Source organism: Pelophylax lessonae (genome assembly GCF_965119305.1).
Source record: "Pelophylax lessonae genome assembly, chromosome: 7".
Lineage (NCBI taxonomy): Eukaryota > Metazoa > Chordata > Amphibia > Anura > Ranidae > Pelophylax > Pelophylax lessonae.
In genome coordinates this window covers 92,841,961-92,867,571 of record NC_138774.1, presented here as the reverse complement: position 1 = coordinate 92,867,571, position 25,611 = coordinate 92,841,961, and the positions used below count along the sequence as shown (strand labels likewise).

The following is a 25,611-nucleotide window of genomic DNA, read 5'->3' as shown; positions in this document are numbered from 1 at the left end:
ATCGAATCAGCCTGTATATTATCCAACTATGTCACCTATAAGAGTTACAGCATGTGCATTATTTAATGGTGTCACCTGTAAGAGCACCAAATTGTATATTATCCCCTTATGTTACCTGCATGAGTATAAGACAGGGAGTTATCCTGCTGTGTCACCTTTTTGAGTCATTATACTATCCCACTGTGTCATCTTTTTGAGTAGAAGGCCTCATGCACACAGGACCTTTAAAAAACGCCAGTGCTGCAGCCAGGAAAAAGCAGCTGTAAAAATGTGCTTTTAGCTGCGTTTTTGACTAGCGTTTACAGGCGATTGTGTGTTTTGTGGCGTTAGCATTTTTGGGCGGGCGTTTTTACAGTGGAAACACTCCTTATAATGTAGAAACATCTAAAAATGGCAAAAGCGGCTAAACACGGCTAAAAGCTTGTTACAGCGTTTAGCCGCATTTAGCAGCGTTTTTTGGCGTTTGTCATTTTTACAGCTCAACAACTTCTGCTCCTGGATGCACCGGCTGTCGTTTTTTTTTTTACTGCCCCTAAACTGTTATGCCTTCAAACTCCTCTAAAAGTTTGTGTGCATGGACACATAGGCTAACATGGAAGGGCTTTTAGAGGCAGTAAAAAAAAAAAAAGTCAGATGCCCCTAACAGCAGCTGTAAAAACTATCTGTGTGCATGAGCTCTAAGTATGTTTCCGCAGTGTAAGAATATCTGATACATGTGCATAATTAAATTAAATTAAAGCCACCTGTATGGGGATAAAACTGAGCATCAACCCACTAGCAGAGATTTACTAAATCCGGTGCAGCTCGGCATAGCAACCAATCAGCTTCCAGGTTTTATTGTCAACGCTTAATTGAAGCTGAAGTTAGAAGCTGATTGGCTACCATGCACAGCTGCACCAGATTTTGTGTGCTCCAGTTTTAGTAAAGAACCCCACTGTGTCACCTTTGGCCTCTTTTCACACAGGCGGTGCGCCCGACGGACTCAGTTTTGCTCAGCGGGGATCAATCCACGGATCCGTGCTGAGCAGGCGGATGACAGCTCCGTCTCCGCTCACTGCAGAGACAGAGCTGTCAGATCCCCGCTCTCCTCTATGGGAGATCGGATGAAAACAGACCGCCAGTCCGTTCTCATCCAATCCCATCCGATCCGATCCTCCAGACAGATGGAAAATAGGGTTTCCATTCGTCTGGATTTCACGGACAGGATCGGATCGGATAGCAGCGGGTGTCGGCGGAGATGTCTCCGCTGACATCCGCTGCTCCATAGTGGTGCATGCATGGAGCATCCGATCAGGTCTGCCTGAAAAACTGACAGGCAGACCGGATCAGAAAGCCTGTGTGAAAGGGGCCTTAAGGAATAAAAAAACGTCATTATTTCAGTTTGCCATATGTATGAGTTTTAAACTTTGGGGGAGATTAACTAAAACTGGTGTTTTGAGAATCTGGTGCAGCTGTGCATGGTAACCAATCAGCTTCTGACTTCAGCTTGTTCAATTAGCCTTAGACAATAAGCCCTCGTTCACATTGAACACGGCTTTGAAATCATGTGATTTCATCTGAACACGCACAAATTTAAAGCCGCATTTCAGTGAGACTTCAGGGGCAACTTGAAAGACATCTGTGCGGGGTTCATGCACAGATGTCTATTGAAGTCACCCCCGAAGTCACCAAAAGTAGTGCAGAAACTACTTACGGAAATTGGTGCGGCTCCACAAAGCCGGCGTCGCACCAATTGGGACGGTGCCATTGCCGGCAATAGGCTGCAAATTGACCGGTCAAATCACATGTCAAATTGCATCGATGTGAACAGGGGCTAAAACCTGGAAGCTGATTGGTTTTTATGCACAGCTGCACCAGATTTTGCACAATGCAGTTTTAGTAAATAACCCCCTATGTGTTATATCACTCTACCACTTGCTGGAATATCAGAATGTGCATTATCTCACCATGTCACCTGTATGAGTATAAAGTGGAGTACACACTATAGGAAAATGGGGCAAACGATCATCCGATCTTCCTCGTTGTTTCCCAGCAAATTGGAACCGATGAATGAAAATTTGTACGAAAATTCTCGTACGACAAAGGCTTTTTTTTTTTTGTTGTTTAATGCTTTTGATCATGCGCAGTCTTTCTTTTCTGATTTTTCTTGTACAAAAATCGTACAAAAACGGTACACATTAAACAAAAATCGTTTGTTTTTTTCCGTACGAGAAAAAATTTGGAGTTTGTCCCTTCGAGAATTTTCGTACGTAAAATCTGAATCAGCTGTGTACACACTATATATGAAAATCGTACGAAAATTCTTTGGATGAAAATGTTTGCCTGATTTTCTTATAGTCTGTACAAGCCTTATGTAGTATCCCTCTGTGCAACCCACTGAATTACGTGAATGTAAATTTTCTCACTGTGTCACCTGTATGAATGAGTATTGGACTGTGTATTATCCCACTGTGCCAGATACTAGAATAATAAATACCACTGTTCCGTTTTACTAAATACTGGACTTTTTCACCTGTAAGGGTCCTTTCACACGATCCGCCTTCCGATGAGCTCCGTTCTCTGCTCAGCGGGGATCGATCCGCCGATCCCCACTGAGCAGGCAGGTGACAGCTCAGTCTCCGCTCTCTGTGCGGAGAGGGAGGTGTCAGAGCCCCGCTGCTCTCTATGGGGGAATCGGATGAGAGCGGACCGCCTGTCCGCTCTCATCCGATCCCATCCAATCCGATCCCCGGGACGGATGGAAAATAGGGTTTCCATCCCTCCGTATTTCACAGACAGGATCGGATGCGGATGGCAGCGGGTGTCAACGGACATGTCTCCGCTGACATCCACTGCCCCATAGAGATGCATGGAGCATCCGATCCGCCTAAAAAACTGACAGGCGGATCTGATCGGATCGTTTGTGTGAAAGGGCTCTAAGAGTATTAGACAGTGTACTCTCTGAAAGTCACCTGACCTGAGTGTCAGCATAAAATTTCTTTCTCCCACATGTAAAGGAATCAGAACCTTTATGACATCTTCACGGCTCGTACATCCATGTATGATCGCAGTAATGTCACAGGGCCAAAAGCTAATCATTTCCCATAATCCTGGTAAAAGTAGAAATATGTTACCCAGTGGGTAAAAGTCAGTTTTTGGAGTGATAGTCTGCTTTAGCTTTCAACACATGTGTAATTATTGTATTTCTTTATATAGCACCAACATATTCCGTAACTCTTTAGAGAACACTGAACCATTCACTACAGTCCCAAAAGACCTTGCACACTCTGCCAATTTGGTCATACGCCAATGAGCCCAGCTGTCTCTTTTCTGATTGTGTAGGCAACTGGAGCACCAGAGGAAACCCAACACAAAGAGAACATGCAGTCTGGATCCAGGTCATGTCCCTGGTTGGAACCGTTTCTGGAACCCCAAGTCCTATCTGCATATGCGCAGTGGGGACCAAAACTAGAAGAAAAATAGGGAGACATACCCATAGCAACCAACTAAATGATTTGCTTTGTTTCAGAGATGAAACTGAACTTTTTATTCAGATTTGTGTAATCTAATAAATATCAATATGTTTCCACAGTAAAAAATATGAAGGAATATTTCATGGGAAGCCGCTGACAGGAGATGTAAAGATGGGATTTCGACTTCTTTCCCTGTGTATGCTGCTCGGCATCTGCTTGGGTGAACCTGACGCTCATTTTGATCCAAGTAAGTTTTATTAAAAAGGTTCACCACATTAAAACGTGGGTTATAGTAAAAAAAAAAAAAAAAAAAAAAATGAATGAACAATGTTTAGCACTTTTTTTTTTACATTATTGTTAGTAATTTTTATACAGGATAATGCAGAATTTATATAGCAACAACAACTTGTGGAGTTATTGTGTATCTAAACCCAAAAGCAAAAATGTTATATATTGTAGCATGTCAGACCTTAGATTTGATGGCTGTATTCGTTTTTTTTTTTTTTCCTAGCTTCTTTCCTTCTATTTTCACTTATGTCATTTTTCCACTGCAAGTACCGGCTCGCCTCCACTCGGCACTGCTTGGCCCTGCTCGGCTCAGTTTGCTTTTCCACTGCGTGGTACGAGTCGGCACGTTTCAGCACTGTATAGGCTCTACTCGGCTCGGTTTGCTTTGGCACTAAGGTAGTGCAAAGGATTGTGGGATATGGTATAGGTACGGCCCGCTTGGAACCCCAGCCGAGGTGGTACTGTTTAAGCGAGCTGTACCGAGCCGTACCATGTAGTGGAAAAGCGCCGCTGTACCAGTGGAAAGCGCCAAACCAAGCCAAACCGATCCGTTCCATGCAGTGGAAAAGCACCATTAGTGATCCTGCAGTAAAACACTTTCTGCTCAACTCACCGTACTGGATCTATGAAGGTGCAGTCATGTCATCCTAAGCTGCTTAATTGATTTGGATTACAAAGGCCTCCCCCTGTTCCCACTTCCATTACAACAGGGGAAAGTTTTTTGTTTTGTAGTTCACCAAAAATATCTGGGAATGCGAATAGCATTGTTTATAGTGATCAATAAATTAATTTTTTTAAATAACAAATATGTTCTACTTACCTAGTCTGTGGTTTTACACAGAGCAGCCCCGGTTCTCCTCTTCTTGGGTCCCCCACCGGTGCTCCTGGCCCCTCTCTCCTGCCGAGTGCTCCCAGAGCAAGCAGCTTGCAATGGGGGTACCCAAGCAGGCTCACTTTCACATACAGAGCTGCGGGGCACCCAAGCGTGTCCATTCACACACAGAGCCGTAGCTCTTCCCCACCCACTCTCTCTCCTCATCGGCTCACTGGTTGTGATTGACAGCAGCGGGAGCTAATGGCTCCTGCTGCTTTCTAAGACAATGAGGATAGAGAGTCCCGGAGAGCTCAGGCTCTTGTGCACATTGCTGGGTTGCGATGGGGCTCAGGTAAATATTAGGGCAGGCCGGGGGGGCTGGGGGGACTGCTGCACAGAGAAGGTTTTTTTACCTTTATGCATAGAATGCAGTTAAATAGAATGCCTTTAAAAATACTTTAAGAATTCAGTTCGGTGCACAGGTTACAAGGATAGAATATTTCTGGCAGGATCAAAAGGAATTTTTACTTGCAATACTAATATAGACACCACATCTAAGGACTGGTGAGCTGCAATATTTGTTCTTTGGGTTTATATATACAGTACTTTATATATGAGTTTATATATACTCATTTTTTTCATAAAGGATTCCAGAGACTTGAGTGTTTCCCAGCTTGGCCGACCAGACAGATTGGGCAACAAACTCATATACAGGGTGTTCCAAAAAGTCTGGATTCATAGACATTACATTATTGGAAATTTTCATTTCTCTTTCGTTCACTGACGGACACAGCTCCATGTCTTCTTAGACCCTTGGGCTTATGCTGCTCCCTTTAAGGAGTTGGACTAGGTGGAAACAATTTTGGCTACTCCCCTGAGGCAGTCCCAGGGGGTATACTATCACTTCCTGCTATAGGACTTCAGTTTTTTTCTGCCTAGTCAGGAGTAAGGACCATTTTTTCCTTTTCAAAATAATTTTTTTCTTTTCCTTTATTTTCTGTTCCTGTGTAAACTACAATCAATTATGTTCCTGTGTGAATAACAATCAACAGCCGGACTGGGCGACGCACTGGATATCCTAGATCCTTATGGCCTTCCCAGTCTGGCCTGCGAGCGCGACCCAACTATTAGCTCCGCGCTAGCTTGGCTGCGACATAGCCCCACTGGACAGGGGCTGGCCGGCGAGTGAAACACCTTGTGAGGTCACATAGCCCTGGTCACGACAATGGTCGCAACCAGAGTCGCAGCGTACCTCTAGCCACAGCACCCCCATTCCAAGATGTGGTGCCTGCCTAATGCCAAGGTGTGGTGAGTAGTGTCCCCCTTCTTTTCTCTGGGAATCGCTGGGGTGGTCATGGGCCCTCCCTGGGGATGGTAACCCCCCCTGTGTCCTTCTTCCCCTCATGGTTTCCCCCCTGTCACTAGCGGGGTTTCCCCTGCATTGGTCATCACCTGCCCCCAGCCCTCTCCCCTAGTTCCTCTTTGGGGTGCACGGTTGTTTGTTGGGTGGGGGTGCTAAATTGATGCTGGGCCGGACAGCGGTGGGAGTGTGCCACTGGTGGCACCCTTTTAGGGGTGCCTGCACTTATTGCACTGCGGGGGGGGTCCCTGGCGGTCTCCCCCCTGGTGGACTATTACTTTCCTGGGGTCCCACGTGGTGCCGCCATTTTGCCGTGGATGGTTTTCTTCAGCCTTGGCTGCCATGTTTGTGTAGTCCGGCGGCCAATTTTGGGTTTCCCATTGTAGTCTATAGGGGCGGCCATTTTCTTGTAGTCCCTTGCGGTGACCTCTGTCAGTGTCAGCACTTCCTCTTTGATCGCAGTGTGGCAGGATGTTTGGCGCTCTGGATCCAGCTCTGGGTGCATGGCGGTGAGTCTTTGTGTGTATACAGTCCTTCCTCTGCTATATACAGCACAGTGGGTGCGCTGATCCTTGTGGTGCTCCGAGCAGTGTACAGGGGGTTTTTTTTTGGTGGCCCCAGACTGGCCTCGCCAGTCCTGGTACGTGGGCCTGGTAAGCCTGGTAGCCAATGCCCCTTGGTGGCTTCCTCTCAGAGAAGATCTTCTGTCTCAAGGACTGATCTTCCATCCTGCTTTACGTTCGCTGGCTTTAATGGCCCAGCTATTAAAAGCCAGGAACTGAAGGATAGGGGTTTGTCGGAATCAGTTATTCCTACTGAGCTAGAAAGAAAATCTACTTGTCAGAAGATTTACCATCGAGTTTGGAAATCGTAAATTACTTGGTGTGAGTCTCGGGGGATTTCCCCCCCGCTTCTTTTCGGTATCACGTCTGCTGGAGTTTCTACAAAAAGGTGTAGATCAGCGATTGGTTTTGGGCACCATTAAGGGCCAGATTTCTGCTTTGGCAATTTTCTTCCAAAAAAAACGTTGGCAACTAATTCCTTGGTTCACACCTTCGTGCAGGGAGTTTGCCATTTAGCCCTCTCTGGTGCAGTCCTTAGTGCCTCCGTGGGATCTTAACCTGGTATTGACAGTTCTCCAAAGATCGCTTTTTGAGAATATTTGTGAAATTCCTTTACTTACCTTGTCACAGAAAGTGGCTTTGTTGGTGGCTATCACTTCTGCATGCAGGGTCTAGGAGCTGGCTGCATTGTCCTGTTGTTCGCCTTATCTAGTGGTTCACAGGGACAAAGCTTCGTCCTTGTCAGTCGTTCCTTCCGAAGGTCATTTCGGGGTTCCACTTGAATGAGGACATTGTGTTGCCTTCGCTATGTCCTTAGCCAAAGCACCCAAAAGCGGTTACTTTGCATTATTTGGATTTTGTCCGGGCCATCAGGTGCACTTGATGGCGACTAAGCCTATTTGGAAATCGGATTCCTTGTTTATTCTTACGGATGGTCCTCGTAAGGGGCAGGCTGCATCTGCTGCGACCATTTCCAGATGGATCAGGCAGACGGTGGTGCAGGCCTATTCAATTTAAGGATCAGGTCTCTCTGTTAAGGCGCATTCTACAAGGGCGCCTAGTGCCTCCTGGGCCTTCTGTCATCAGGCGTCAGTGGTCCAGGTTTGCAAGGAGGCCACCTGGGCGTCTGTACACACGTTCACCAAGTTCTACAAGGTGGATATTTTTGCATCTGCAGATGCTGCCTTTGGCTGCAAGGTTTTGCAGGCCGCTGTGGCAGAGACTTCTGCCACTTGAGGGTGTTTGTTTCTGGTAGGTGAGCTCCTGTTGTTTCTGGTGGAGCTCCTGGTTTACCTGGTTGGCTAAGTTTAGCCCTGTTGGGAATTGTTTACTGCTGTGTTTGTTTCCCACCCCTCATGCTGATACTGCTTTAGGACATCCCATCTGTCAAATGAAGATATGACGCTGTGTCTGTCAATGAACGCAACTGGATTTTTGTCTTACTGTAAAATCCTTTTCTCTGATGTTCATTGACGGACACAGCTCCCACCCCTCTGTGGAGTTGGGTTATGTATTCTTCTGACACTGCTTGTGACAAAACCCGATCCTAGAGCAGGAAGTGGGAGTATACCACCTGGGACTGCCAAATAGGCGTAGTTAAGCTTTTTTAACTTTTGTTAGCCCTTTTCCACCTAGTGTCCTACTCCTAGGAAGAGCAGCATAACCCATCTGTCAAATGAAGATATTACGCAGTGTCCGTCAATGAACCTCAGAGAAAAGGCTTTTACAGTAAGACAAAAATCCAGTTTTTTCGAAGTAATGGTCAGCAATGTCAGCCTCCTTATTTTCTCCATATGGGTTTTTTTTTTTTTTTTTTTTAAAACTCAGCCTAACTTTTCTCAGTCACAATGCTGATACGGAATTGACTGCTTGTTTTTGTTTTTTAGCTACATGCCGCTATGCATTGGGCATGCAGGACAGAACCATCCCCGATGAGGACATCTCAGCATCCAGTGCATGGTCAGATTCCACTGAGGCCAAACATAGCAGGTGAGATGTGTCTTCTACTTATTTTTGTATTTAAAGATGATCCCCTTCCAAGTCTTCTTTCAAAGTGCATGAATGAACATTTCAAATAACCAAGGAAACATTTTGGCTTTGTAAGTTGAGCTTGGCCATACTCAAGATTCATATAACCCATGCTAATATATTTTTTTAAACTAAGCTCTGCAATTCAGATGTGCCCAATGTACATACTGTTCTAGGACTGAACATATGCAGCTCAACCTGTGTCACTGCCACGCCTCCTCCAAGGTACCAGTAATCCAAGTCTTACACTTAGCTATATTGTGTGCAGGGATATGTAAGTCAAGGCAGAAAAGGTGCAAAGAGTGAGAACTTGTCATGAGAGGCTGCGGAATGTCTACAGAAGCCCTTTCAGAGGACTCTGCTTGCATTTGGCTGATGTAACAAGCAACTTGGATTTTTATGTCTTTGGTACAGATGCAGTTTCCTAAATGGTGTTATTAGCTTCCCTTGTGGCGTGAAGTTTCTGAGATCCACCCTGCACCGATAATGTAAAGTTTCATTTCTCACTGGGTTGCTCTTTGTCTTCAAGACCTTTTTGAAAGGACATCGCTGCCTTTGGTGCAGGATTCATGCAGTGTCATCAGCCATCCTAGATGCGCCAAATGTTCATTCAGAAAATCCAGGAGGGTGTGCATTTACATCTTCTTAGAATTATCCCAAATACCCATGATAGAATTATTATATCTTTTAATATTCAAATATAACCAGTTCTTCCTCTGTGCACACTGGTTATGTAATGGATATATCTCTGCAGACCTAAATTTTATAGCTTGCCCTTTTAGTCAAGGCTGAAGGGCAGACAAAGGTAGTGATGGAGAGCATCTGGCAGAATGTTACCCATGGCAACTAATTACATTTTTCCTTTAAAGTGGAATTATTGGGCAACAGTTAAATACACAGACAAAATGCATATGTGCGAAATGTTTTACCTGCCAAAATATTTGTATTCCTGTTCAGCCAGTCTTGTGGTTCACAAACCTCTACAATGTACAGCCAGGTTGATGACTTAATCTTTCTCCTCTGAAGTGAAGCAATACAACTTGGTCATAAATCTGCTAATTGGACAGCATTCCACTGCGTATAAAAATAAATTGCAGCAGATGTAGTAAGACTCTATGATAAAAAGCTTGAATGTTAGAAAAATCTTCTATCACTGTATCCTATATTAAATTTAACGTCCCAGGTGTAGACTCCTCCGATTTTCTTGATGAAAATATCAATATCCAACATTAGAAATCACACTACTTATGGTACCAGGTCACTCGCCACCACTGGATTTAAAGCAAACATTTACCAAAAAGGTGGACCTCATAGCCTAGAGGTCAGTATTCATGTATGTATGGTATCGGCCCCATACAGGATTGGGGTGAAACCTACACCACCCTTACAGCCCCCCATATCACACCACACAGCCGGTATCCACAAAGAAAGGAAGATACTTCAATAGTGCAAATCATCCAAGGTTTGCTTTATTAAAAACCCTTTAGAAAAACCGTGACCGTGCTTCCAAAACTTTGTATAAAACTGCCACTTGCACTGTTTGCGGCTCTCGCTCTGCATGCAAGCTTGTGCAGTGCAGCAGAGCCTTAGTAGCTCTTAGTGGTGTCCCTTTTGCTTTGTCTGCTGTGCACAGATTGCCAGAAGATATTACAAAAACAGAGCTTCCTTTTACTAGCAGTTTTTAAAAATACTTTTGCTCTTTTCCAATAAATACATAACTGGATTGAATAGTGTGTTTTTTTTTTATTTTTATTTATTTGCCTGGCTCATCTTTATGAGAATAAATTATGGGAAAATGTAAAGGATATTTAAACTGCTGGTTTTCTTGAGACCCATAGAGCTTTAATGAACTGTTCTTGTTACCTATACCATCCATTGGATGCTCTTTTGTTTCATGCAGTAGACAGAAAAAAAAGGCAAAGTGTAAGGGCTCATTTCGAATTCAACACACATTAAAGCGCCTTTGAGCTCTGTCTGCTTACCAGAGGGGCTGCTGGTAAATCTATATTGCTTTCTGCCTACCAGAGAGCAGAATCTGTTGGTGAGGTCTGCTCGTTGTGCTCAGTATGCCATCCATTCAGTCTAGAGAGTGTTTCACACTGGTCCAATAGGGAGGCATGTTGGACAGTGGGAGGAAACATAACGAATGTGTGCATAGGCTTTTTGATACAGTCCTGGTGATTGGCAGAGGGCAGGTCGCCTCGGTGCATTCTGGGAGACTGTAAAAAAGCAAGGAGCACATGTGCTGCAGGGACTTTGAATGGAGAGCGCAGTCCCGAGGGAGGGGCGGTTGCCTCCTCCTCTGTAGAGGTGCCATGCGGTCGCAAAAGGTCGTTCTGAAGGGGCCTGAGGAATGGTTGAGAGGAGCTGAATCCAGGGGTCCAGGAACGCTGACTGAAAAGGGAGATACTGGAGACCTTGTGGCCACAGTATCGTGAGTACAGGGACTCGTTTCAAGGGGCCTGACCTAAGGGGGGCCACTGCGTGTAGGATAGTCAGTGGATGGGTGTCAGCAGGTCAAGAGAAAGAGGATGCTAGGGAGAGTGTCCTGAAGATAAATGTCTATTCACTGACTTATCTTGGGAGAAGAGACTCGACTACCAATTCATCCATAGTGACAGGGTGAATCAACAGCCTGGCGGTACCAGAAGATAGGAGTCCTCAACATTGTGCAAAGTTAAAATGGAGTATCCCACTATTTCCTTCTCCTATCCCCCAAAGTATCAAATAAACAAAAACAACCACATAGCCCTGGACTGATTATTGGAGCGAGCTGAAGAGGGATAAATTTGAGAACTTTATTTGCTGGGACTGTGTGCTTGTAACTCAGGGAAACCCTACGGGGACTGTGCTACACCTCCAAAACAAAGCCTCTGAAAAGCTGCAGGTGCTTTAAGCGAGCTTAGCCATAGACTTCTATGGAGGCTTTAAAGACGTTTTGAAGTACCATTAAAGCGACATGGGGTATAGTTTTTGAAGCACAGCCGAAGCAATGCAACCACAAGGTGTAAACAGGACTGTAAGCTAACCTCTTTATTTAGTGACAAGGGCTTTGACATGCGTTCAGAGAGCTTTAACAAAGTGTGTCAGAAGCCATGTTTTGAAGCAAGTTTAAACAAGCCCTTACTGCTTCCTTATAGTATATGAAAGCCCAATCAATAAAATCTTATATAAGTTGTAACATGTTAATATAAATTCAAAAGTCGTTTTCTACATTTTATAAATCTGCATCTTTCCTTAAAATATTACATGGTAATCCCGCATAAGGATCCTTGGTCAGGTATTTCCTGTTATAAAGCAACAACGCTCTGTCTCTGACTCCCAGTTGGGCTCCTGTGTTGTCACCCTGTCACACAAGTTTCTGATGGAGACTTCAAGTGGCCGTTCCCAATTATGCTGGCATGGTCCACTGTTGTCACCTTGCACTGAGCAATGCCATGCGGCCATTGCTTGAGTGCACATAGACATGAAGTTGCTGCAAAAAGGCCACTAGATGATGATGTACAGTGCTTTAGTAAACTAAAATTCATTCCATTAGGGTTTACATCTATTTTAAGACATTTTCTACATATGGTGCCCTATGTTTTGTTAGTTGTATTGGTCCCCTCTCCATTCGCCCCCTAAAATCTTCTGTTAAGCGTTTATAACACCTGCACATCATTCGGGGCCCTTTCTCTTCAAGCCTTTTACTTTTGAAATACTGCACGTTTTTGCGCGGTCTGTTAGTCCATGGCAAAAAAAAGAAAAACAATGTTCACCTGTTTTTTTACATGCCTAATCAAATAAATGTACGTTTTTGGAAGATGAAAGATGCCCTTTAAGCCAGATGATTTTGCTAATTCGATTCAGGGTTCAGGAAGATGGCACATCAAACAGAAGAGCTGTAGGAGGTAATAAAGTTCTGTGTTTCGCGTCGGCCCATTTTACTCCTCAGATGGCCACCACATGTATCATGAAACATGCTTTGAAGACGATTTTAAGTTTGTAGACAAAATACTTCAGGAAAGTTCAGGGATGTCCTTGAGAATGTTTGGATGTTTTGTATTAGGCCACTTTTTGAGAGTAGCAATATAATACAGTAATATGGGATATTGTGAGCCTATGAGAAAAAGTAGGGGTTCACTCTTTTGCCTTCATTAGTGATAAATTGTTATGAAGAGCATTTAGCTTCCCAAAATGATGGAAGGTGCTTACTGGGGAACACCAGCTAATTTTAGAAGAGTTGGAACCTCTGTCAAGTTTTTTTTTTTGCTGTCTGTGATTCCATTGGAGAGATTTGTTCTGGCTCATTATGAACCCTTTTTGGCAATTGAAAAAGAGAATCCAGGATCAGTGAGAATAGTTCAATTTCTGGGATCATCATGAATCTTAAAGCTGGAGGCTTGTTCATACATAAGGAAGATTTGGGATCCAAAGGGCAAAAGCAAAGGAGAGACCACTAAACTTCATGGTCGCACTTTTTTTTTTTTTTTTGCAGTGCCAGTACAGTGTCAAGGCAGAAGTTTTTTTTTTTCTTTATGTATATGGTGTACCAGCGTGCAACATGTGTACCAGTACTGTACTAGCATATCCGGATCTTAAAGTGTTTCTCCTGAAGGCCGCTGACCCGATGTTGTTTGTGTGTCAAGGAGAATATTTTGTGGAAGATTTGTCACTGGATTGTCGATTCAGGTCTCTTTCTAAGATGGATATAATAGGGCTAAATGCATACTCCTGGCTTAGTATGGTAGAATAATGTTGGGAAATTAGGTTGGTAGGGGCTTGAGATTGGAAACAGTTTTGAAGGGCAAGGGATCCCTAAAGATCTTTTTTTGCTAAAGCGGTTGATGAAGAGCCTCAGTTTCATAATTAGGCATCCCATGGGGATAATCTTCCCTAATGGCCTCTTTTGTTGACACATCAGGGCTACTTTCTAGTGTCTTGGGATCAGCCCTAAACAACTTTTCTCTGGGGACGGGGCAGTTGAACAGCTGAGAAAGTCTTACCCGATTCCTATTATTTACAATTGGTGCTCGGCTATTTCAGCAGCTTTAGCACCCATGTACTCGGGATTTTGTCTGCATATAAGCTCTTTTTAATTTACATGGGACCACAGGATACAACCCCAGCAACATTTAAAGCACCTGAAAGCATACTATAGTTGACTCTTTTCTAAATTCAAATTCCATGCACACCAGCAATTAGAAATAGTTTTTCTTCTTCTTCTTACAATGGTGGCACCATCTACTCATGAGTTGACCATAGATGGGTCTGATAAAAAGCCGCTTTACTGACAAATAGACCACAATCCCTTAATTAGCTGTAATGTGCTTCAGTCTGTAATGCAGAAAAGCTGGTAGCTACAGATCTCTGAGTATCAAGAGATCTGTACCTTTAATGTGCTGACAAAGAAAGCTTTAATGCAAGGGAAGCCATCTTGTCGTGACTTGCCTAAAGAATGCCTTTACTTTTCTTTAGAAGCCAGTGTTCTGATTTTCCCTTACTGGGAAAATTTTAGTCAGAACAATTAAAACTGATTCTCCCCTGCGGTTTTTGCATTGTGGGAAACCTTGTCATGCCCAAGTTATTGTCTTGAGATTTAGTGTGTTTCGATCAACGAGAGACTAAACAGTAGATAAGTAATGTATTAGCGTGACTAAAACAAGATTTGTCAGCGCTCCTTTTTTTTTTTTTTTTTATTCTTTATTTTCAGTGACAAAATATACAATACACCAGTAAAAAAACAAACCCAAGTTGCCATTCCAATGTGGGTTATCATATGTTAGATTACATTGGGTCAAACATAGTAATGTCAAGTAATCCAAGAAACCTAATGCCTCGTTTCCACTGAGTGGTACGGTTCGGTTCGGTTCAGTACGGTACAGTTCGGAACGGTACACATTGCTTTTCCACTGCCAATAGTACCCTTTCATGATAGGCGTGGTGTAGCAGGAAAGCTGTGATAGAGGATTCTCAACTGAAAGGAAAGTGCATTGCCTTATAGCAAATAGGAAATGGCAACTAAGTGGGATTTCGGCTCGCAAATTAAAACATACAGAGGACAATGGAGGCTAGAAATCTGATTTTTGTATTTTTTTACCTAATTTTAGGAAATCAGTCAAATTATTTGAAACCGCGATAATTTTATGAACATATGTTGTTTAAATTAACTTAACACAAATGTTTTTTTTTCTGTTATCAGTATTACCTTGTTTTCTGGCCTAGTAACAATTCACTATACACAAATAGCAGTAGTCTTTTATGTAGATGAGAAAAGAAAGTCAAGCAAAGTGGAGTTCCGGCCTATTTTGCAACTTTAGTGATTCCTGGAGTGCTCGCTATGCTGATCAACAATTGGGAATTTTCAATTTTTTTTCGGGGGTCCCTTACCTTATTTTCAGGGCATTTTTCATTGTACTTCCTCCTTCTCCCCCCCTCTGTGGCCACGGCCACCGACATCACTTCCGCCTTTGCATTGCATCCTGGGAGCTGTTTGTCATCACTCCCAGGAGGCTGGAATCAGGAAGAACTCCCAGAACACTCCCTGGAATCAGGAAGAAGGACACAGCAGATTACACCGCGGCTTCAGATGCCCACGTCTAAGATGGCCGCGCCCAGACATAATTTTTAAAAGTAAGATTTTGACTAAAATCCAATACTGTACACCTTGTAAGTATGAGAATAGCGGTTCTGTAAAGGGCGGTGGATTAGCATTATAGGGGTATTTTTAGTTACAAAAGGGATTTGAGGCCGGAACTCCACTTTAACACCCATTGTCTACATCAGTGGTTAAAAACTTAGATGGTATAGAGGACCTCAACTGCGGTTCTGACATGAACAAAGGACTACACAAAATACTAAATATAGCAAAGACTGTCAAAGATAGTGATGATTACAAATTGTAGACATGTGGAAATATCAAATGAAGCTAGTAGAGATCCCTGTTATTAAACCTTTATAAATCAATGCTCACACTACCAACTGCTGGGGTCCAAGAGCCACAAAACAAGTTCCAAAGGGCTGCATGTGGCTCTTGGGTGGCAAGTTGGGCACCAGATCTCTACATCCAGCCAGTTCAATGGGTTTTTCTGATTTTTTTTTTTTTTTTTTTTTTTTTTTATCAAAAATTTTTATTAGAATTTTTGCATGTATACAAACAAACAAACTGTACAAAAAGAAAAAAAAGGGAAAAAAGAAAATAACAGAAATGAAAGAAAACAATTCCGGCTCATCAGACATTCACATGATTATGATTTTTAAATTGAAACTGTACCTTATTCTTAACTGTAAAAAGGAAAAGCCTCTTCTCTTGATTTAGTTCCACCTTCTTACCAGTGCCTGACTTTCTCTGATGTTGTGGCTAATCACAACTCATTCCCCTGTCCAGTGAGAGTACCCTTGCCAAGCAGTAAAGCACTACCTTTAGACAAGGGGGTGGCACTTATCAGAGCTTAACCAATTTAAGCTCACGCTCCTCTTTCCCAGTAAAAAAGGTAAAACTAAATCAGAAAGGAATACAGAATAGGCATCTCTGGTTAATAAAGATAATATCAGGACACAAAATAATGGGAAAACGCTGCATTGGGGACCAAACTGCAACAATACACTTTTTTCAGTAAAATGAGAAAAGGTTAGGACCTTTTGTCAGGCTAAAATAACTGTCTTTCTATCCCAATTGATTCTCTTGTGTATTGTCCTATTGCCAGAGGTAAGTAAAGTGAAATCTCCCCAAGGGGTTGATGGACAGCCAAATCTATCTTTTTTTTTTTTAAATCAAATAATTTATTTTTTGAGAAGATGCACAGACAATCAGTTACACACTTATAGTAGTAAGCAAAATATACATCTTATCAGATGTCCATGCAATAGACACCATATTAGCTTCAAGCCTGGAGTCTCTATACGTATGTGAAGATAGTCTGTGTATGACATATCTATCGTATCATCGGTTACCTTATAGAGACAATACAACGATTCAGAACAAACATACCTCAATTAAACAACAGACTGTCCAAAATACTATCTGTCAAACTTGGAGTACCAACACATATTATTCTATTCACCTGTTATGGTATTGCGTTTACATAAGGAGGAAAGAAAAGAAGACGAGAAAAAAGAAAATTCCCCCTGTAGAAATTCTCCCTTATGGTATTATATTATTATAAACCATAGTTTTAATCTGTTGGTAGACTATGTTCAAAGCTGTGGCAATCTATTCAGAACAAGCTGTGTAGGTGCTATTCCTGGTGTGTCTAACCAACACCGCCAAATATTTCCAAATTTTTTAGGGGATTTCCTGTGATAAGTGTTCTTTTTTCGAACAAGAATGTTCCTCACCGACTGGATCCATTGCACAAAGGTAGGGGACTGCGGAGAAAGCCGCAATCTTGCTATCAGTTTCTTGGCAAGGTATAATAACCAAATAATAGCTATATAAATGTGCGGGTGATATGATTACCAAGTCTGTCTAGAACTGAAATAATGTATTGGCCTGGTTTGGAAATAACTTAATATGTGTGTTTGCTTGTTTTTTTTTTTTTTTTTACCTGCGACTCAAGTTATTTTTCAATTTGTCTCCTGTGTAACACAGGCTAGAAAGTAATGATGGTGATGGTGCATGGTGCCCAGCAGGACCAGTCTATCCAAATAATGAGGAGTATCTGCAGATAGATCTGAGGAAGCTGCATTTCATGACCCTTGTTGGCACTCAGGGCCGTGATGGGGGCGGGCTTGGCAAGGAATTTGTCCGACATTACCAACTGCGCTACAGTCGAGATGGTTACAAATGGGCCCAGTGGCAAGACCGCTGGGGAAACGAGGTAAATTATAATTGATGGGCTATTAATATATTGGAAAATCGTATTCTCCGTGTTTACCAATTATATACTTCCTTCCTTTAATTCTTGCATCATGTAAAAAAAAAAAAAAAACAGGAAAGAGAGGAGCTGAAATACAATAACACAGACAGGTTTTCTGTTAGGTATGCTGTGACAATTTCAGTACATAGTGTCTCTTATTTAAGAAATACTGACATTTGGTTATGGGTGGGGGATGATGGCTTACCATCATTTTTAGGAACTCCAATAATGAGGATTTACTGCTGGAGATATTGACTCCATCCCCAGTCATAAAATCATACTCCTCTTTTTGCAGCCGTCACTGAAAAATCCTTCAGGGACTTTGATTCTGCCTTGTAAATCACTGTGGTGGTAGGGGAGGATTAGAGATTTCACCTTACACATCACAAGGCTCACTGTGTGTGTTTTCTCTCCTCTGCAGGTCATAGTGGGCAATGAAAACACGCATGATCTAGTTCTAAAGGACCTGGGGCCTCCATTAATAGCCCGCTATGTTCGTTTCTACCCCATGGCTGACCGAGTCATGAGTGTTTGCCTGAGAGTTGAACTCTATGGTTGTGTCTGGCAAGGTGAGTCTTTTTGTGATGTACTTCTCTTAGCCATCTTGGTGACTTGGACCCTCAAATATGGGGAAAATGATGATAGACTAGTATCTGTAATCAGTCAGATTCCAGTTGATGGCTTTTTAGGGCACATAGGATGGTATAAACTAACACCTAATTTGCTGTAATGAGCCAAAACTGTTTCTTTTTTTCTTCTATGTAAGTTTTTATTGATCCAAGTCGTGGAATAGTTAGTAGTTATTATTGGTATTTAACTGGACTTTAGTAATGTTAAAGATGTTTTATCACTCTTCCAATAGGATTTTCTAGTTCAAATGACTATTAGAAACATAATTTAATTGGTATGTTCCCAACACGCATGGAAACTGAGGAAGTCACTGGGATTAGTGGTAAAACACCAATCTCAAAATCAGCGCTAAAGAGTCAATGTCCCTTAAAATGTCCTCTCAGAGGAGTCCTTAGGGCCTTTGTGTTCAATAAAGTGCATCTGTTATGAAAACCATCTCTTTTTTCTTGTCTTTGATGGAAATCCTCATAACGGTAAAAACCCCAAAAGAAAAAGAGAGAGAAGACTATATAATGCAGCATGCTCCACTCCACATATGGAATACTCAAAAATCATATAATGTGCTCACAATTATTTCTACCTATGTGATCCTTGATGTACACTCTTACCCTCCAACCAATATTGTAAGCCTTTGAACCTCCTTCTACAATTGCTGTGCGTTATGTTCTTCCTGGGAGAAATCCTCTCCTCACACTTCCAAATGATACTGTAAAACCTTTATGCAAAAACGTTTTATAAAAACTACTCACAAGCCGTGAGCTTGAAACATGCATGCCCCTTTAAAGCCCAATCTTAAATCCACTACTTGTGCCGTGCTCCATTAATCGAAACGAATTAGTGGTAAAATTCAAAGTAAATTAGCCGCGCTCAGAGGAGATACAAAGTTCCAAAACGATCCCCCAGTGAAAATAAAAACAAACTCATGCTGTCGGTATATCCACCACCAGGAAGGTATAAACATGCAGCCTCTTACCAGATGGTCTAAAGCAGGGGTGTCAAACTCAATTTTATTGCGGGCCACATCAGCGTTATGGTTGCCCTCAAAGGGCCGGTTATATCTGTAAGATTAGATGTCCAGGGAAACCCCACGCCCCCTTACAACCCTTACATGAGATGTCAAGAGCCCCCCCACCATCCGAAGTCAAGAGTCACCCACCCTTCCTTACATCACAAAGTACCCCCTTACCTTGTGCTGCTGCCAAGAAGAAGATGCAGGTGGTTCTGGGATGAAGAAAGTGCAGGGTCTGGAGGTGGACCAGAGGAAGTTTGGAGTCAGCTTCCGGAGTCTGCTGAATGCTGAGACCAGTGGAGGCAGAGACAAGGTGGTGTTGTGGCTGCACAGAGAGGTGCAGGATCTATAGGAGGAGTTCTGCCCTCCTCTCTGCTGCAGACTGCTGAGAAGGGGGGTGGGCAAAGACGAGCCTTTCTGCAGCTGCAAAGAGAAGCGCTGGATCTGGCAAAGGAGTTTTGTCCCCTCTGCTGCCGACTACTGAGACGGGGGTGCTGCAGGAGAGGTGCGAGGGCCACATGAAATGGCCTGGGGGGCCACATTTGGCCCGCAGGCCTTGTTTGACACCTGTGGTCTAAAGGAAACAGCATTCAATCAGGGTAAACCAAATGAAGCAGGCATCTATCACAGACCAACAGACAAATCCAACCAGGTAGCATAGATATCAATCATATAAAAGTGTATGTCCAGGGGAATGGACCCAACATATAGAGTTGTTCCTCGTAGTAAAAATAAAATGACAATATCATTGCGCAGACATCCTTAAAAAGGCTTTATTCAAACATGTAGTAGAACTCTGCACACAGGGTACTCGCATTACATCCAAAGATAAAAGGCATATGGTAAAAACAGCGTGTGTCTTTTTTTCATCCAAAAACATGGCCGACCTCCAACAGCATGCCAGTATCATGTGGTTAGGCTCCTCCCAACATGTTTCGTCACACTTGACATCATCAGGGGGCATATTAGTGGTAAAAGGCCTTCAAAATTTCAAAACCAGTCCAGATAAATGTCACCAACCCCAACTAGTTTTTTTCTTTCCTTGTTCTGTTATTTGTGAGATCTGTGAAATATAGTAATTTTGTTTTTAAATTAATCCCAGTTCTGTTTATCGTTGTTTTCCCACTTGGAATTTACTTCTTCTCTTACCAGATGGTCTTCGTTCCTATACCTCTCCACCTGGAAATGTCATGAAACTTCCTTCGATGTTAGTAAATCTAAATGACTCAACGTATGATGGATTCAATGTTGGAGGGTAAATACCTGCACTATTGTGCCAAGTTTTAATTCTTTTCATTTTTATCTTAGCTCCCATGTTTATAAATTCTTGTGAGTCTCTGGTGTGCCAGTGAACAGTGAGTGTTAGCCAGTTCTGTGTTCTATTTTATCACATAACAAACTGGCATTGCTCCAGTGTACCCTGATCTACGTTGCTTGAGTCATCCAGCAATCTTCTTGCTTCTCAAGTTCTTCTCCTCTGCAAGTCCCTTCACTGGCTGCCAATTACACAGACTATATACAGTAGTTTACAATTCTTCAGTAGCTGTATCTTACAAAGATGATACTCCCTTATTATTTCCAAGTATTTCACCACTCAACCTTCAATCTGCATGTGACCTTCACCTCTTGTTTTCTCTAGTCCCTTCTTCTCATCTTCAAGAATTTTTTTTGTACTTCTCTTTTGTGGGACTTTCTTTTTCAGGCCTTTAGGCACTCACCAGTCCTTTAGATTTACCAGCAGACATGTAACCTCTAACGAATTTCTTGTAGCCATTGATCCAACACCTAAAGTCTATATAACTACAAGAAATGCACAAAAGACAATGATGGTTTCCATATTCCTCTCCCTATACGACAGTCTCCGTTGTGCGGCACCATCTTGCTTGACTTTTGGAGTCTTGTCTCTTTTCTTTCATGACATTGGGCATTTTCTTTAGATAACTTCTGACTTTCATTTGGGAGTTTTTTTCTAATGAGTGCCTGACTTTACTGGTGGAAAAAACCTGCCAAAGTAATCTAGCAGAGAGGTGGCAAAATTTAGGCAACATGGTGCTTTATAGACGAGCAGCACAACACCAAATCTTCTCCATGGAGTAGTATAACTTAAACTTTTTTTATTCTTCCACTATCTCATAAGGCACACACTGTTATCTTAAAGGGATTGTAAAGTCTCAAAGTTTTTCACCTTAATGCATCCTATGCATTAGGTGAAAAACCTTCTTTGTTGCAGCCCCCCCCCTCTTTTCTTACCTGAGCCAATTTGTTCCAGTACCTTGCATGTGCCCAGCGGCTCCAGCTGCTTGCTCTCATCTCATTGAACAGATTGATAGCAGCTGCTGTCAATCAAATCCAGTGACAGGGGGCAGGGCTGAGTCCTACTGTCTGTGTCAATGGACGCAGCTGGACTCGGGAGCGTGCCCGCATGGGTGCTCCCAGGATAGCGGCTTTCCGTGGGGGGGACCAGATGAAGAAGAGGAGCCAGGAGCGCTGCTGGGGAACCCCAGAAGAGGATCGTAGCTGCTCTGTGCAAAACCGTTGCACAGAGCAGGTAAGTATAAACATGTTTGTAATTAAAAAAAAAAAAAAAATCCAAACCTTTACAACCCCTTTAACTCACTCATACATTTCCCTTGTTTATACCTATTTTCCCTTTAGATCCCTAGTGTCCAACCTCCAGCCCTTTGGTACTTGTGTGGCTCTTGGGCCCCAGCACTCAAATGCGGAGATATTGATTTGCAAAGGATTTGTAAAGATAATTACCTCTCGCAGTCTCATACTGTATGTCAGGTCCCCAGTCTCTGACTGTATTCTGCAGCCATACCCTTAGTCTCTGTTCACACCTTTAGAATGCACTCAGTCTCTTACTATCCCCTGTAATAAGTATGCTGACTCTGACCGTCTTCTGTAGCAGTACATACAGGGAGTGCAGAATTATTAGGCAAATGAGTATTTTGACCACATCATCCTCTTTATGCATGTTGTCTTTCTCCAAGCTGTATAGGCTCGAAAGCCTACTACCAATTAAGCATATTAGGTGATGTGCATCTCTGTAATGAGAAGGGGTGTGGTCTAATGACATCAACACCCTATATCAGGTGTGCATAATTATTAGGCAACTTCCTTTCCTTGGGCAAAATGGGTCAAAAGAAGGACTTGACAGGCTCAGAAAAGTCAAAAATAGTGAGATATCTTGCAGAGGGATGCAGCACTCTTAAAATTGCAAAGCTTCTGAAGCGTGATCATCGAACAATCAAGCATTTCATTCAAAATAGTCAACAGGGTCGCAAGAAGCGTGTGGAAAAACCAAGGCGCAAAATAACAGCCCATGAACTGAGAAAAGTCAAGTGTGCAGCTGCCAAGATGCCACTTGCCAACAGTTTGGCCATATTTCAGAGCTGCAACATCACTGGAGTGTCCAAAAGCACAAGGTGTGCAATACTCAGAGACATGGCCAAGGTAAGAAAGGCTGAAAGACGACCACCACTGAACAAGACACACAAGCTGAAACGTCAAGACTGGGCCAAGAAATATCTCAAGACTGATTTTTCAAAGGTTTTATGGACTGATGAAATGAGAGTGAGTCTTGATGGGCCAGATGGATGGGCCCGTGGCTGGATTGGTAAAGGGCAGAGAGCTCCAGTCCGACTCAGACGCCAGCAAGGTGGAGGTGGAGTACTGGTTTGGGCTGGTATCATCAAAGATGAGCTTGTGGGGCCTTTTCGGGTTGAGGATGGAGTCAAGCTCAACTCCCAGTCCTACTGCCAGTTTCTGGAAGACACCTTCTTCAAGCAGTGGTACAGGAAGAAGTCTGGATCCTTCAAGAAAAACATGATTTTCATGCAGGACAATGCTCCATCACACGCGTCCAAGTACTCCTCTCTGAACAGTGTCTGGGAGGCTGTGGTTGCTGCTGCACGCAATGTTGATGGTGAACAGATCAAAACACTGACTGAATCCATGGATGGCAGGCTTTTGAGTGTCCTTGCAAAGAAAGGTGGCTATATTGGTCACTGATTTTTTTTTGTTTTGTTTTTGAATGTCAGAAATGTATATTTGTGAATGTTGAGATGTTATATTGGTTTCACTGGTAAAAAAAATAATTGAAATGGGTATACTGTATCTTTGATTTTTGTTAAGTTGCCTAATAATTATGCACAGTAATAGTCACCTGCACACACAGATATCCCCCTAAAATAGCTAAAACTAAAAACTACTTCCAAAAATAGTCAGCTTTGATATTAATGAGTTTTTTGGGTTCATTGAGAACATGGTTGTTGTTCAATAATAAAATTAATCCTCAAAAATACTAATTTGCCTAATAATTCTGCACTCCTTGTATGCTGAACACTGCATGTGGCCCCTTGGTGATGTCAGGGGCCACAGTTGAGGCTCATTATACCACATATACCACCAGTTGACCACTACTGATCTTAAATGTAGGCATGAACAGCCAGGGTACACGTATCTTATATCATAATTCTGTTCTTTCTCCCATCCTATAGGCTACACTATGGAGGTCTGGGGCAGCTGACCGATGGTGTAATTGGGGCGGATGACTTTCTCCAGCACAAGGAGCAAGGTGTCTGGCCTGGATATGACTATGTTGGCTGGAATAATGCAAGCTTTCCAACTGGGTACCTTGAAATGGAGTTTGATTTTGATGCCTTACGAGCTTTTACATATATGAGAGTAAGTGTGCCTATTCCAGAATATTAGATATTATGTATGTAGGCTTCCTTCTGCTTATATTTCCCCCTCGCTCACTTTTAAAGTCTTGTTCCACTCTGTGTCTCTGTGTGGAGGTAGTCATCTTGGTAGAGGATCAGGGCTTTTCATCCTCATGTCAAAGCTGGCCATCCTGATTGAGGAATAATCAAGAGCAGCAGGATAGATGGAGAAAGCACAGAATCACAGAAGAAATATAACAGAAGCAGGAAAATGTCATCAGGTCCCCATGTTTAGCTTCTTCTCCAGCAAGGGGAACAGTTATGACATAATCAAATCTCATAGTTAGACTACCATTCTGATTAGGCAGTGCCATAGATAATCTCACACTACGGATAAAGGACTATGAAGCTCAAGACACAGCAGTGCCTGGGAACAGTGAGTGTGCTACTATTTTTAAGGAACATTTTAAGAAAAAAATAAATCTTTCAGGGTATTGCATCAATTTCTGGATGTTTACTATAAACTAGCGGATTTTCACATTTTGAGTAAAGGTCCACTTTAACCACTTAAGCCCCGGAAGATTTTACCCCCTTCCTGACCAGGGGGTATTTTGCGATTCGGCACTGCGTGACTTTAACGGACAATTGCGCAGTCGTGCGACGCTGTACCTAAAGGAATTTGACGTCCTTTTTTTCCCACAAACAGAGCTTTCTTTTGGTGGTATTTGATCACCTGTGCGATTTTTGATCATGCGCTATAAACAAAAAAATGAGCGTCAATTTTGCAAAAATAACAATATTTTTCCCTTTTTTTTATATGAAATTCCCCAAAAAAAATGTAAAAATCAAAATTTTTTAACATTTTCGGCCAATTTGTTTTATGCTACATATGTTTGGTAAAAAAAATTGCAAAAAGCGTATTTTGATTGGTTTGCGCAAAAGTTATCGCGTTTACTAACAAAGGGAAAGATTTTTGTCATTTTTGTTGTTTTTTTTTTAACGCGTAATGGCGGCGATCTGCGTTTTTTTTTTTTTTTTGTTTGCGGTACTGCGACATTGCGGCGGACAGATCGGACCCTTGACTGACATTTTTGACACTTTTGGGGTTACCAGCGACATTACTACAGTAATCAGAGCTATACATATGCACTGTTACTGTAAAATTACACTGGCAGTGAAGGGGTTAACTTTATTTGAGAGGGAGGGGCTGTGTGTGTCCCTAGGAGCGTGTTTCTAACTGTGATTGGCTGTGGCTTGAGGTGTAGGAACAATGATCAACGGTCCTACATAGAAAAACCGTATGATCATTGTTTCTACACAGGGGAGAATGACAGGCGGCTTGTTTACATTAGCTGCCTGCCTTTTTCCCTCTCCCCCGACGATCGCTGAGTGACCAGCGGACATCGTTTCCTCCGGAGATGCGCGCGCGGGGGGGGGGGGGGTCCGTGACCGCGCGGGAGCGCGCCTCCGGCGGCGCACGCTCACTCCCCAGAGCCTCACAGGCTAGCGACGTAGACCTACGTCGCTCTGCCTGTGAGGGGCTGACTGCCGCAGTAAATATACTGTGCGCAGTCGGCAAGTGGTTAAATCAATAATACAGGAAGTGAAAAGGAATATCCTCAAAGGGGACACAGAAGGCAATAATAAGGCCACGAATATGAATGGAATTAAGGAGAAGAAAGAGGAAGTGGCAAAGCAAGAGAGAGTCCAAGAGTCTCACCATCTCCTTATGTACCCTGCTTATAAACTGGCACAAGATATACCAGGCATATTGGGTGGGGTCCATGCTTGTAATAACCATGTGTTTCCTTAATGTGTTTCACCACACTATGTGGATTCAGCACAAGGGCACAAAAGTCATAGTGATTTACTAACCAGCACCATTGTGGCTGTTAGATGACATTGTGAAATCCATGTATTGTTTTTTTGGTGGTGCCCCACTGCAGATTTAGCATGTTCATTT

The 25,611-nt window shown here is 42.8% G+C and overlaps 1 protein-coding gene across 3 annotated transcripts in view; it reads left to right on the top strand.

The window, feature by feature from the left end:
• Nucleotides 1-25,611, top strand: part of DDR1 (discoidin domain receptor tyrosine kinase 1) — an 87,752-nt gene that overhangs the window by 17,196 nt on the left and 44,945 nt on the right. For all 3 annotated transcript variants that reach the window (XM_082263310.1, XM_082263309.1, XM_082263308.1), the window contains exons 2-7: nt 3,572-3,699; nt 8,364-8,466; nt 17,075-17,303; nt 17,764-17,911; nt 20,134-20,236; nt 23,484-23,670. In XM_082263310.1, the coding sequence (XP_082119436.1) occupies nt 3,624-3,699; nt 8,364-8,466; nt 17,075-17,303; nt 17,764-17,911; nt 20,134-20,236; nt 23,484-23,670 (846 nt within the window). In that variant the 5' untranslated portion in view covers nt 3,572-3,623. The remainder of the gene's footprint in view (nt 1-3,571; nt 3,700-8,363; nt 8,467-17,074; nt 17,304-17,763; nt 17,912-20,133; nt 20,237-23,483; nt 23,671-25,611) is intronic.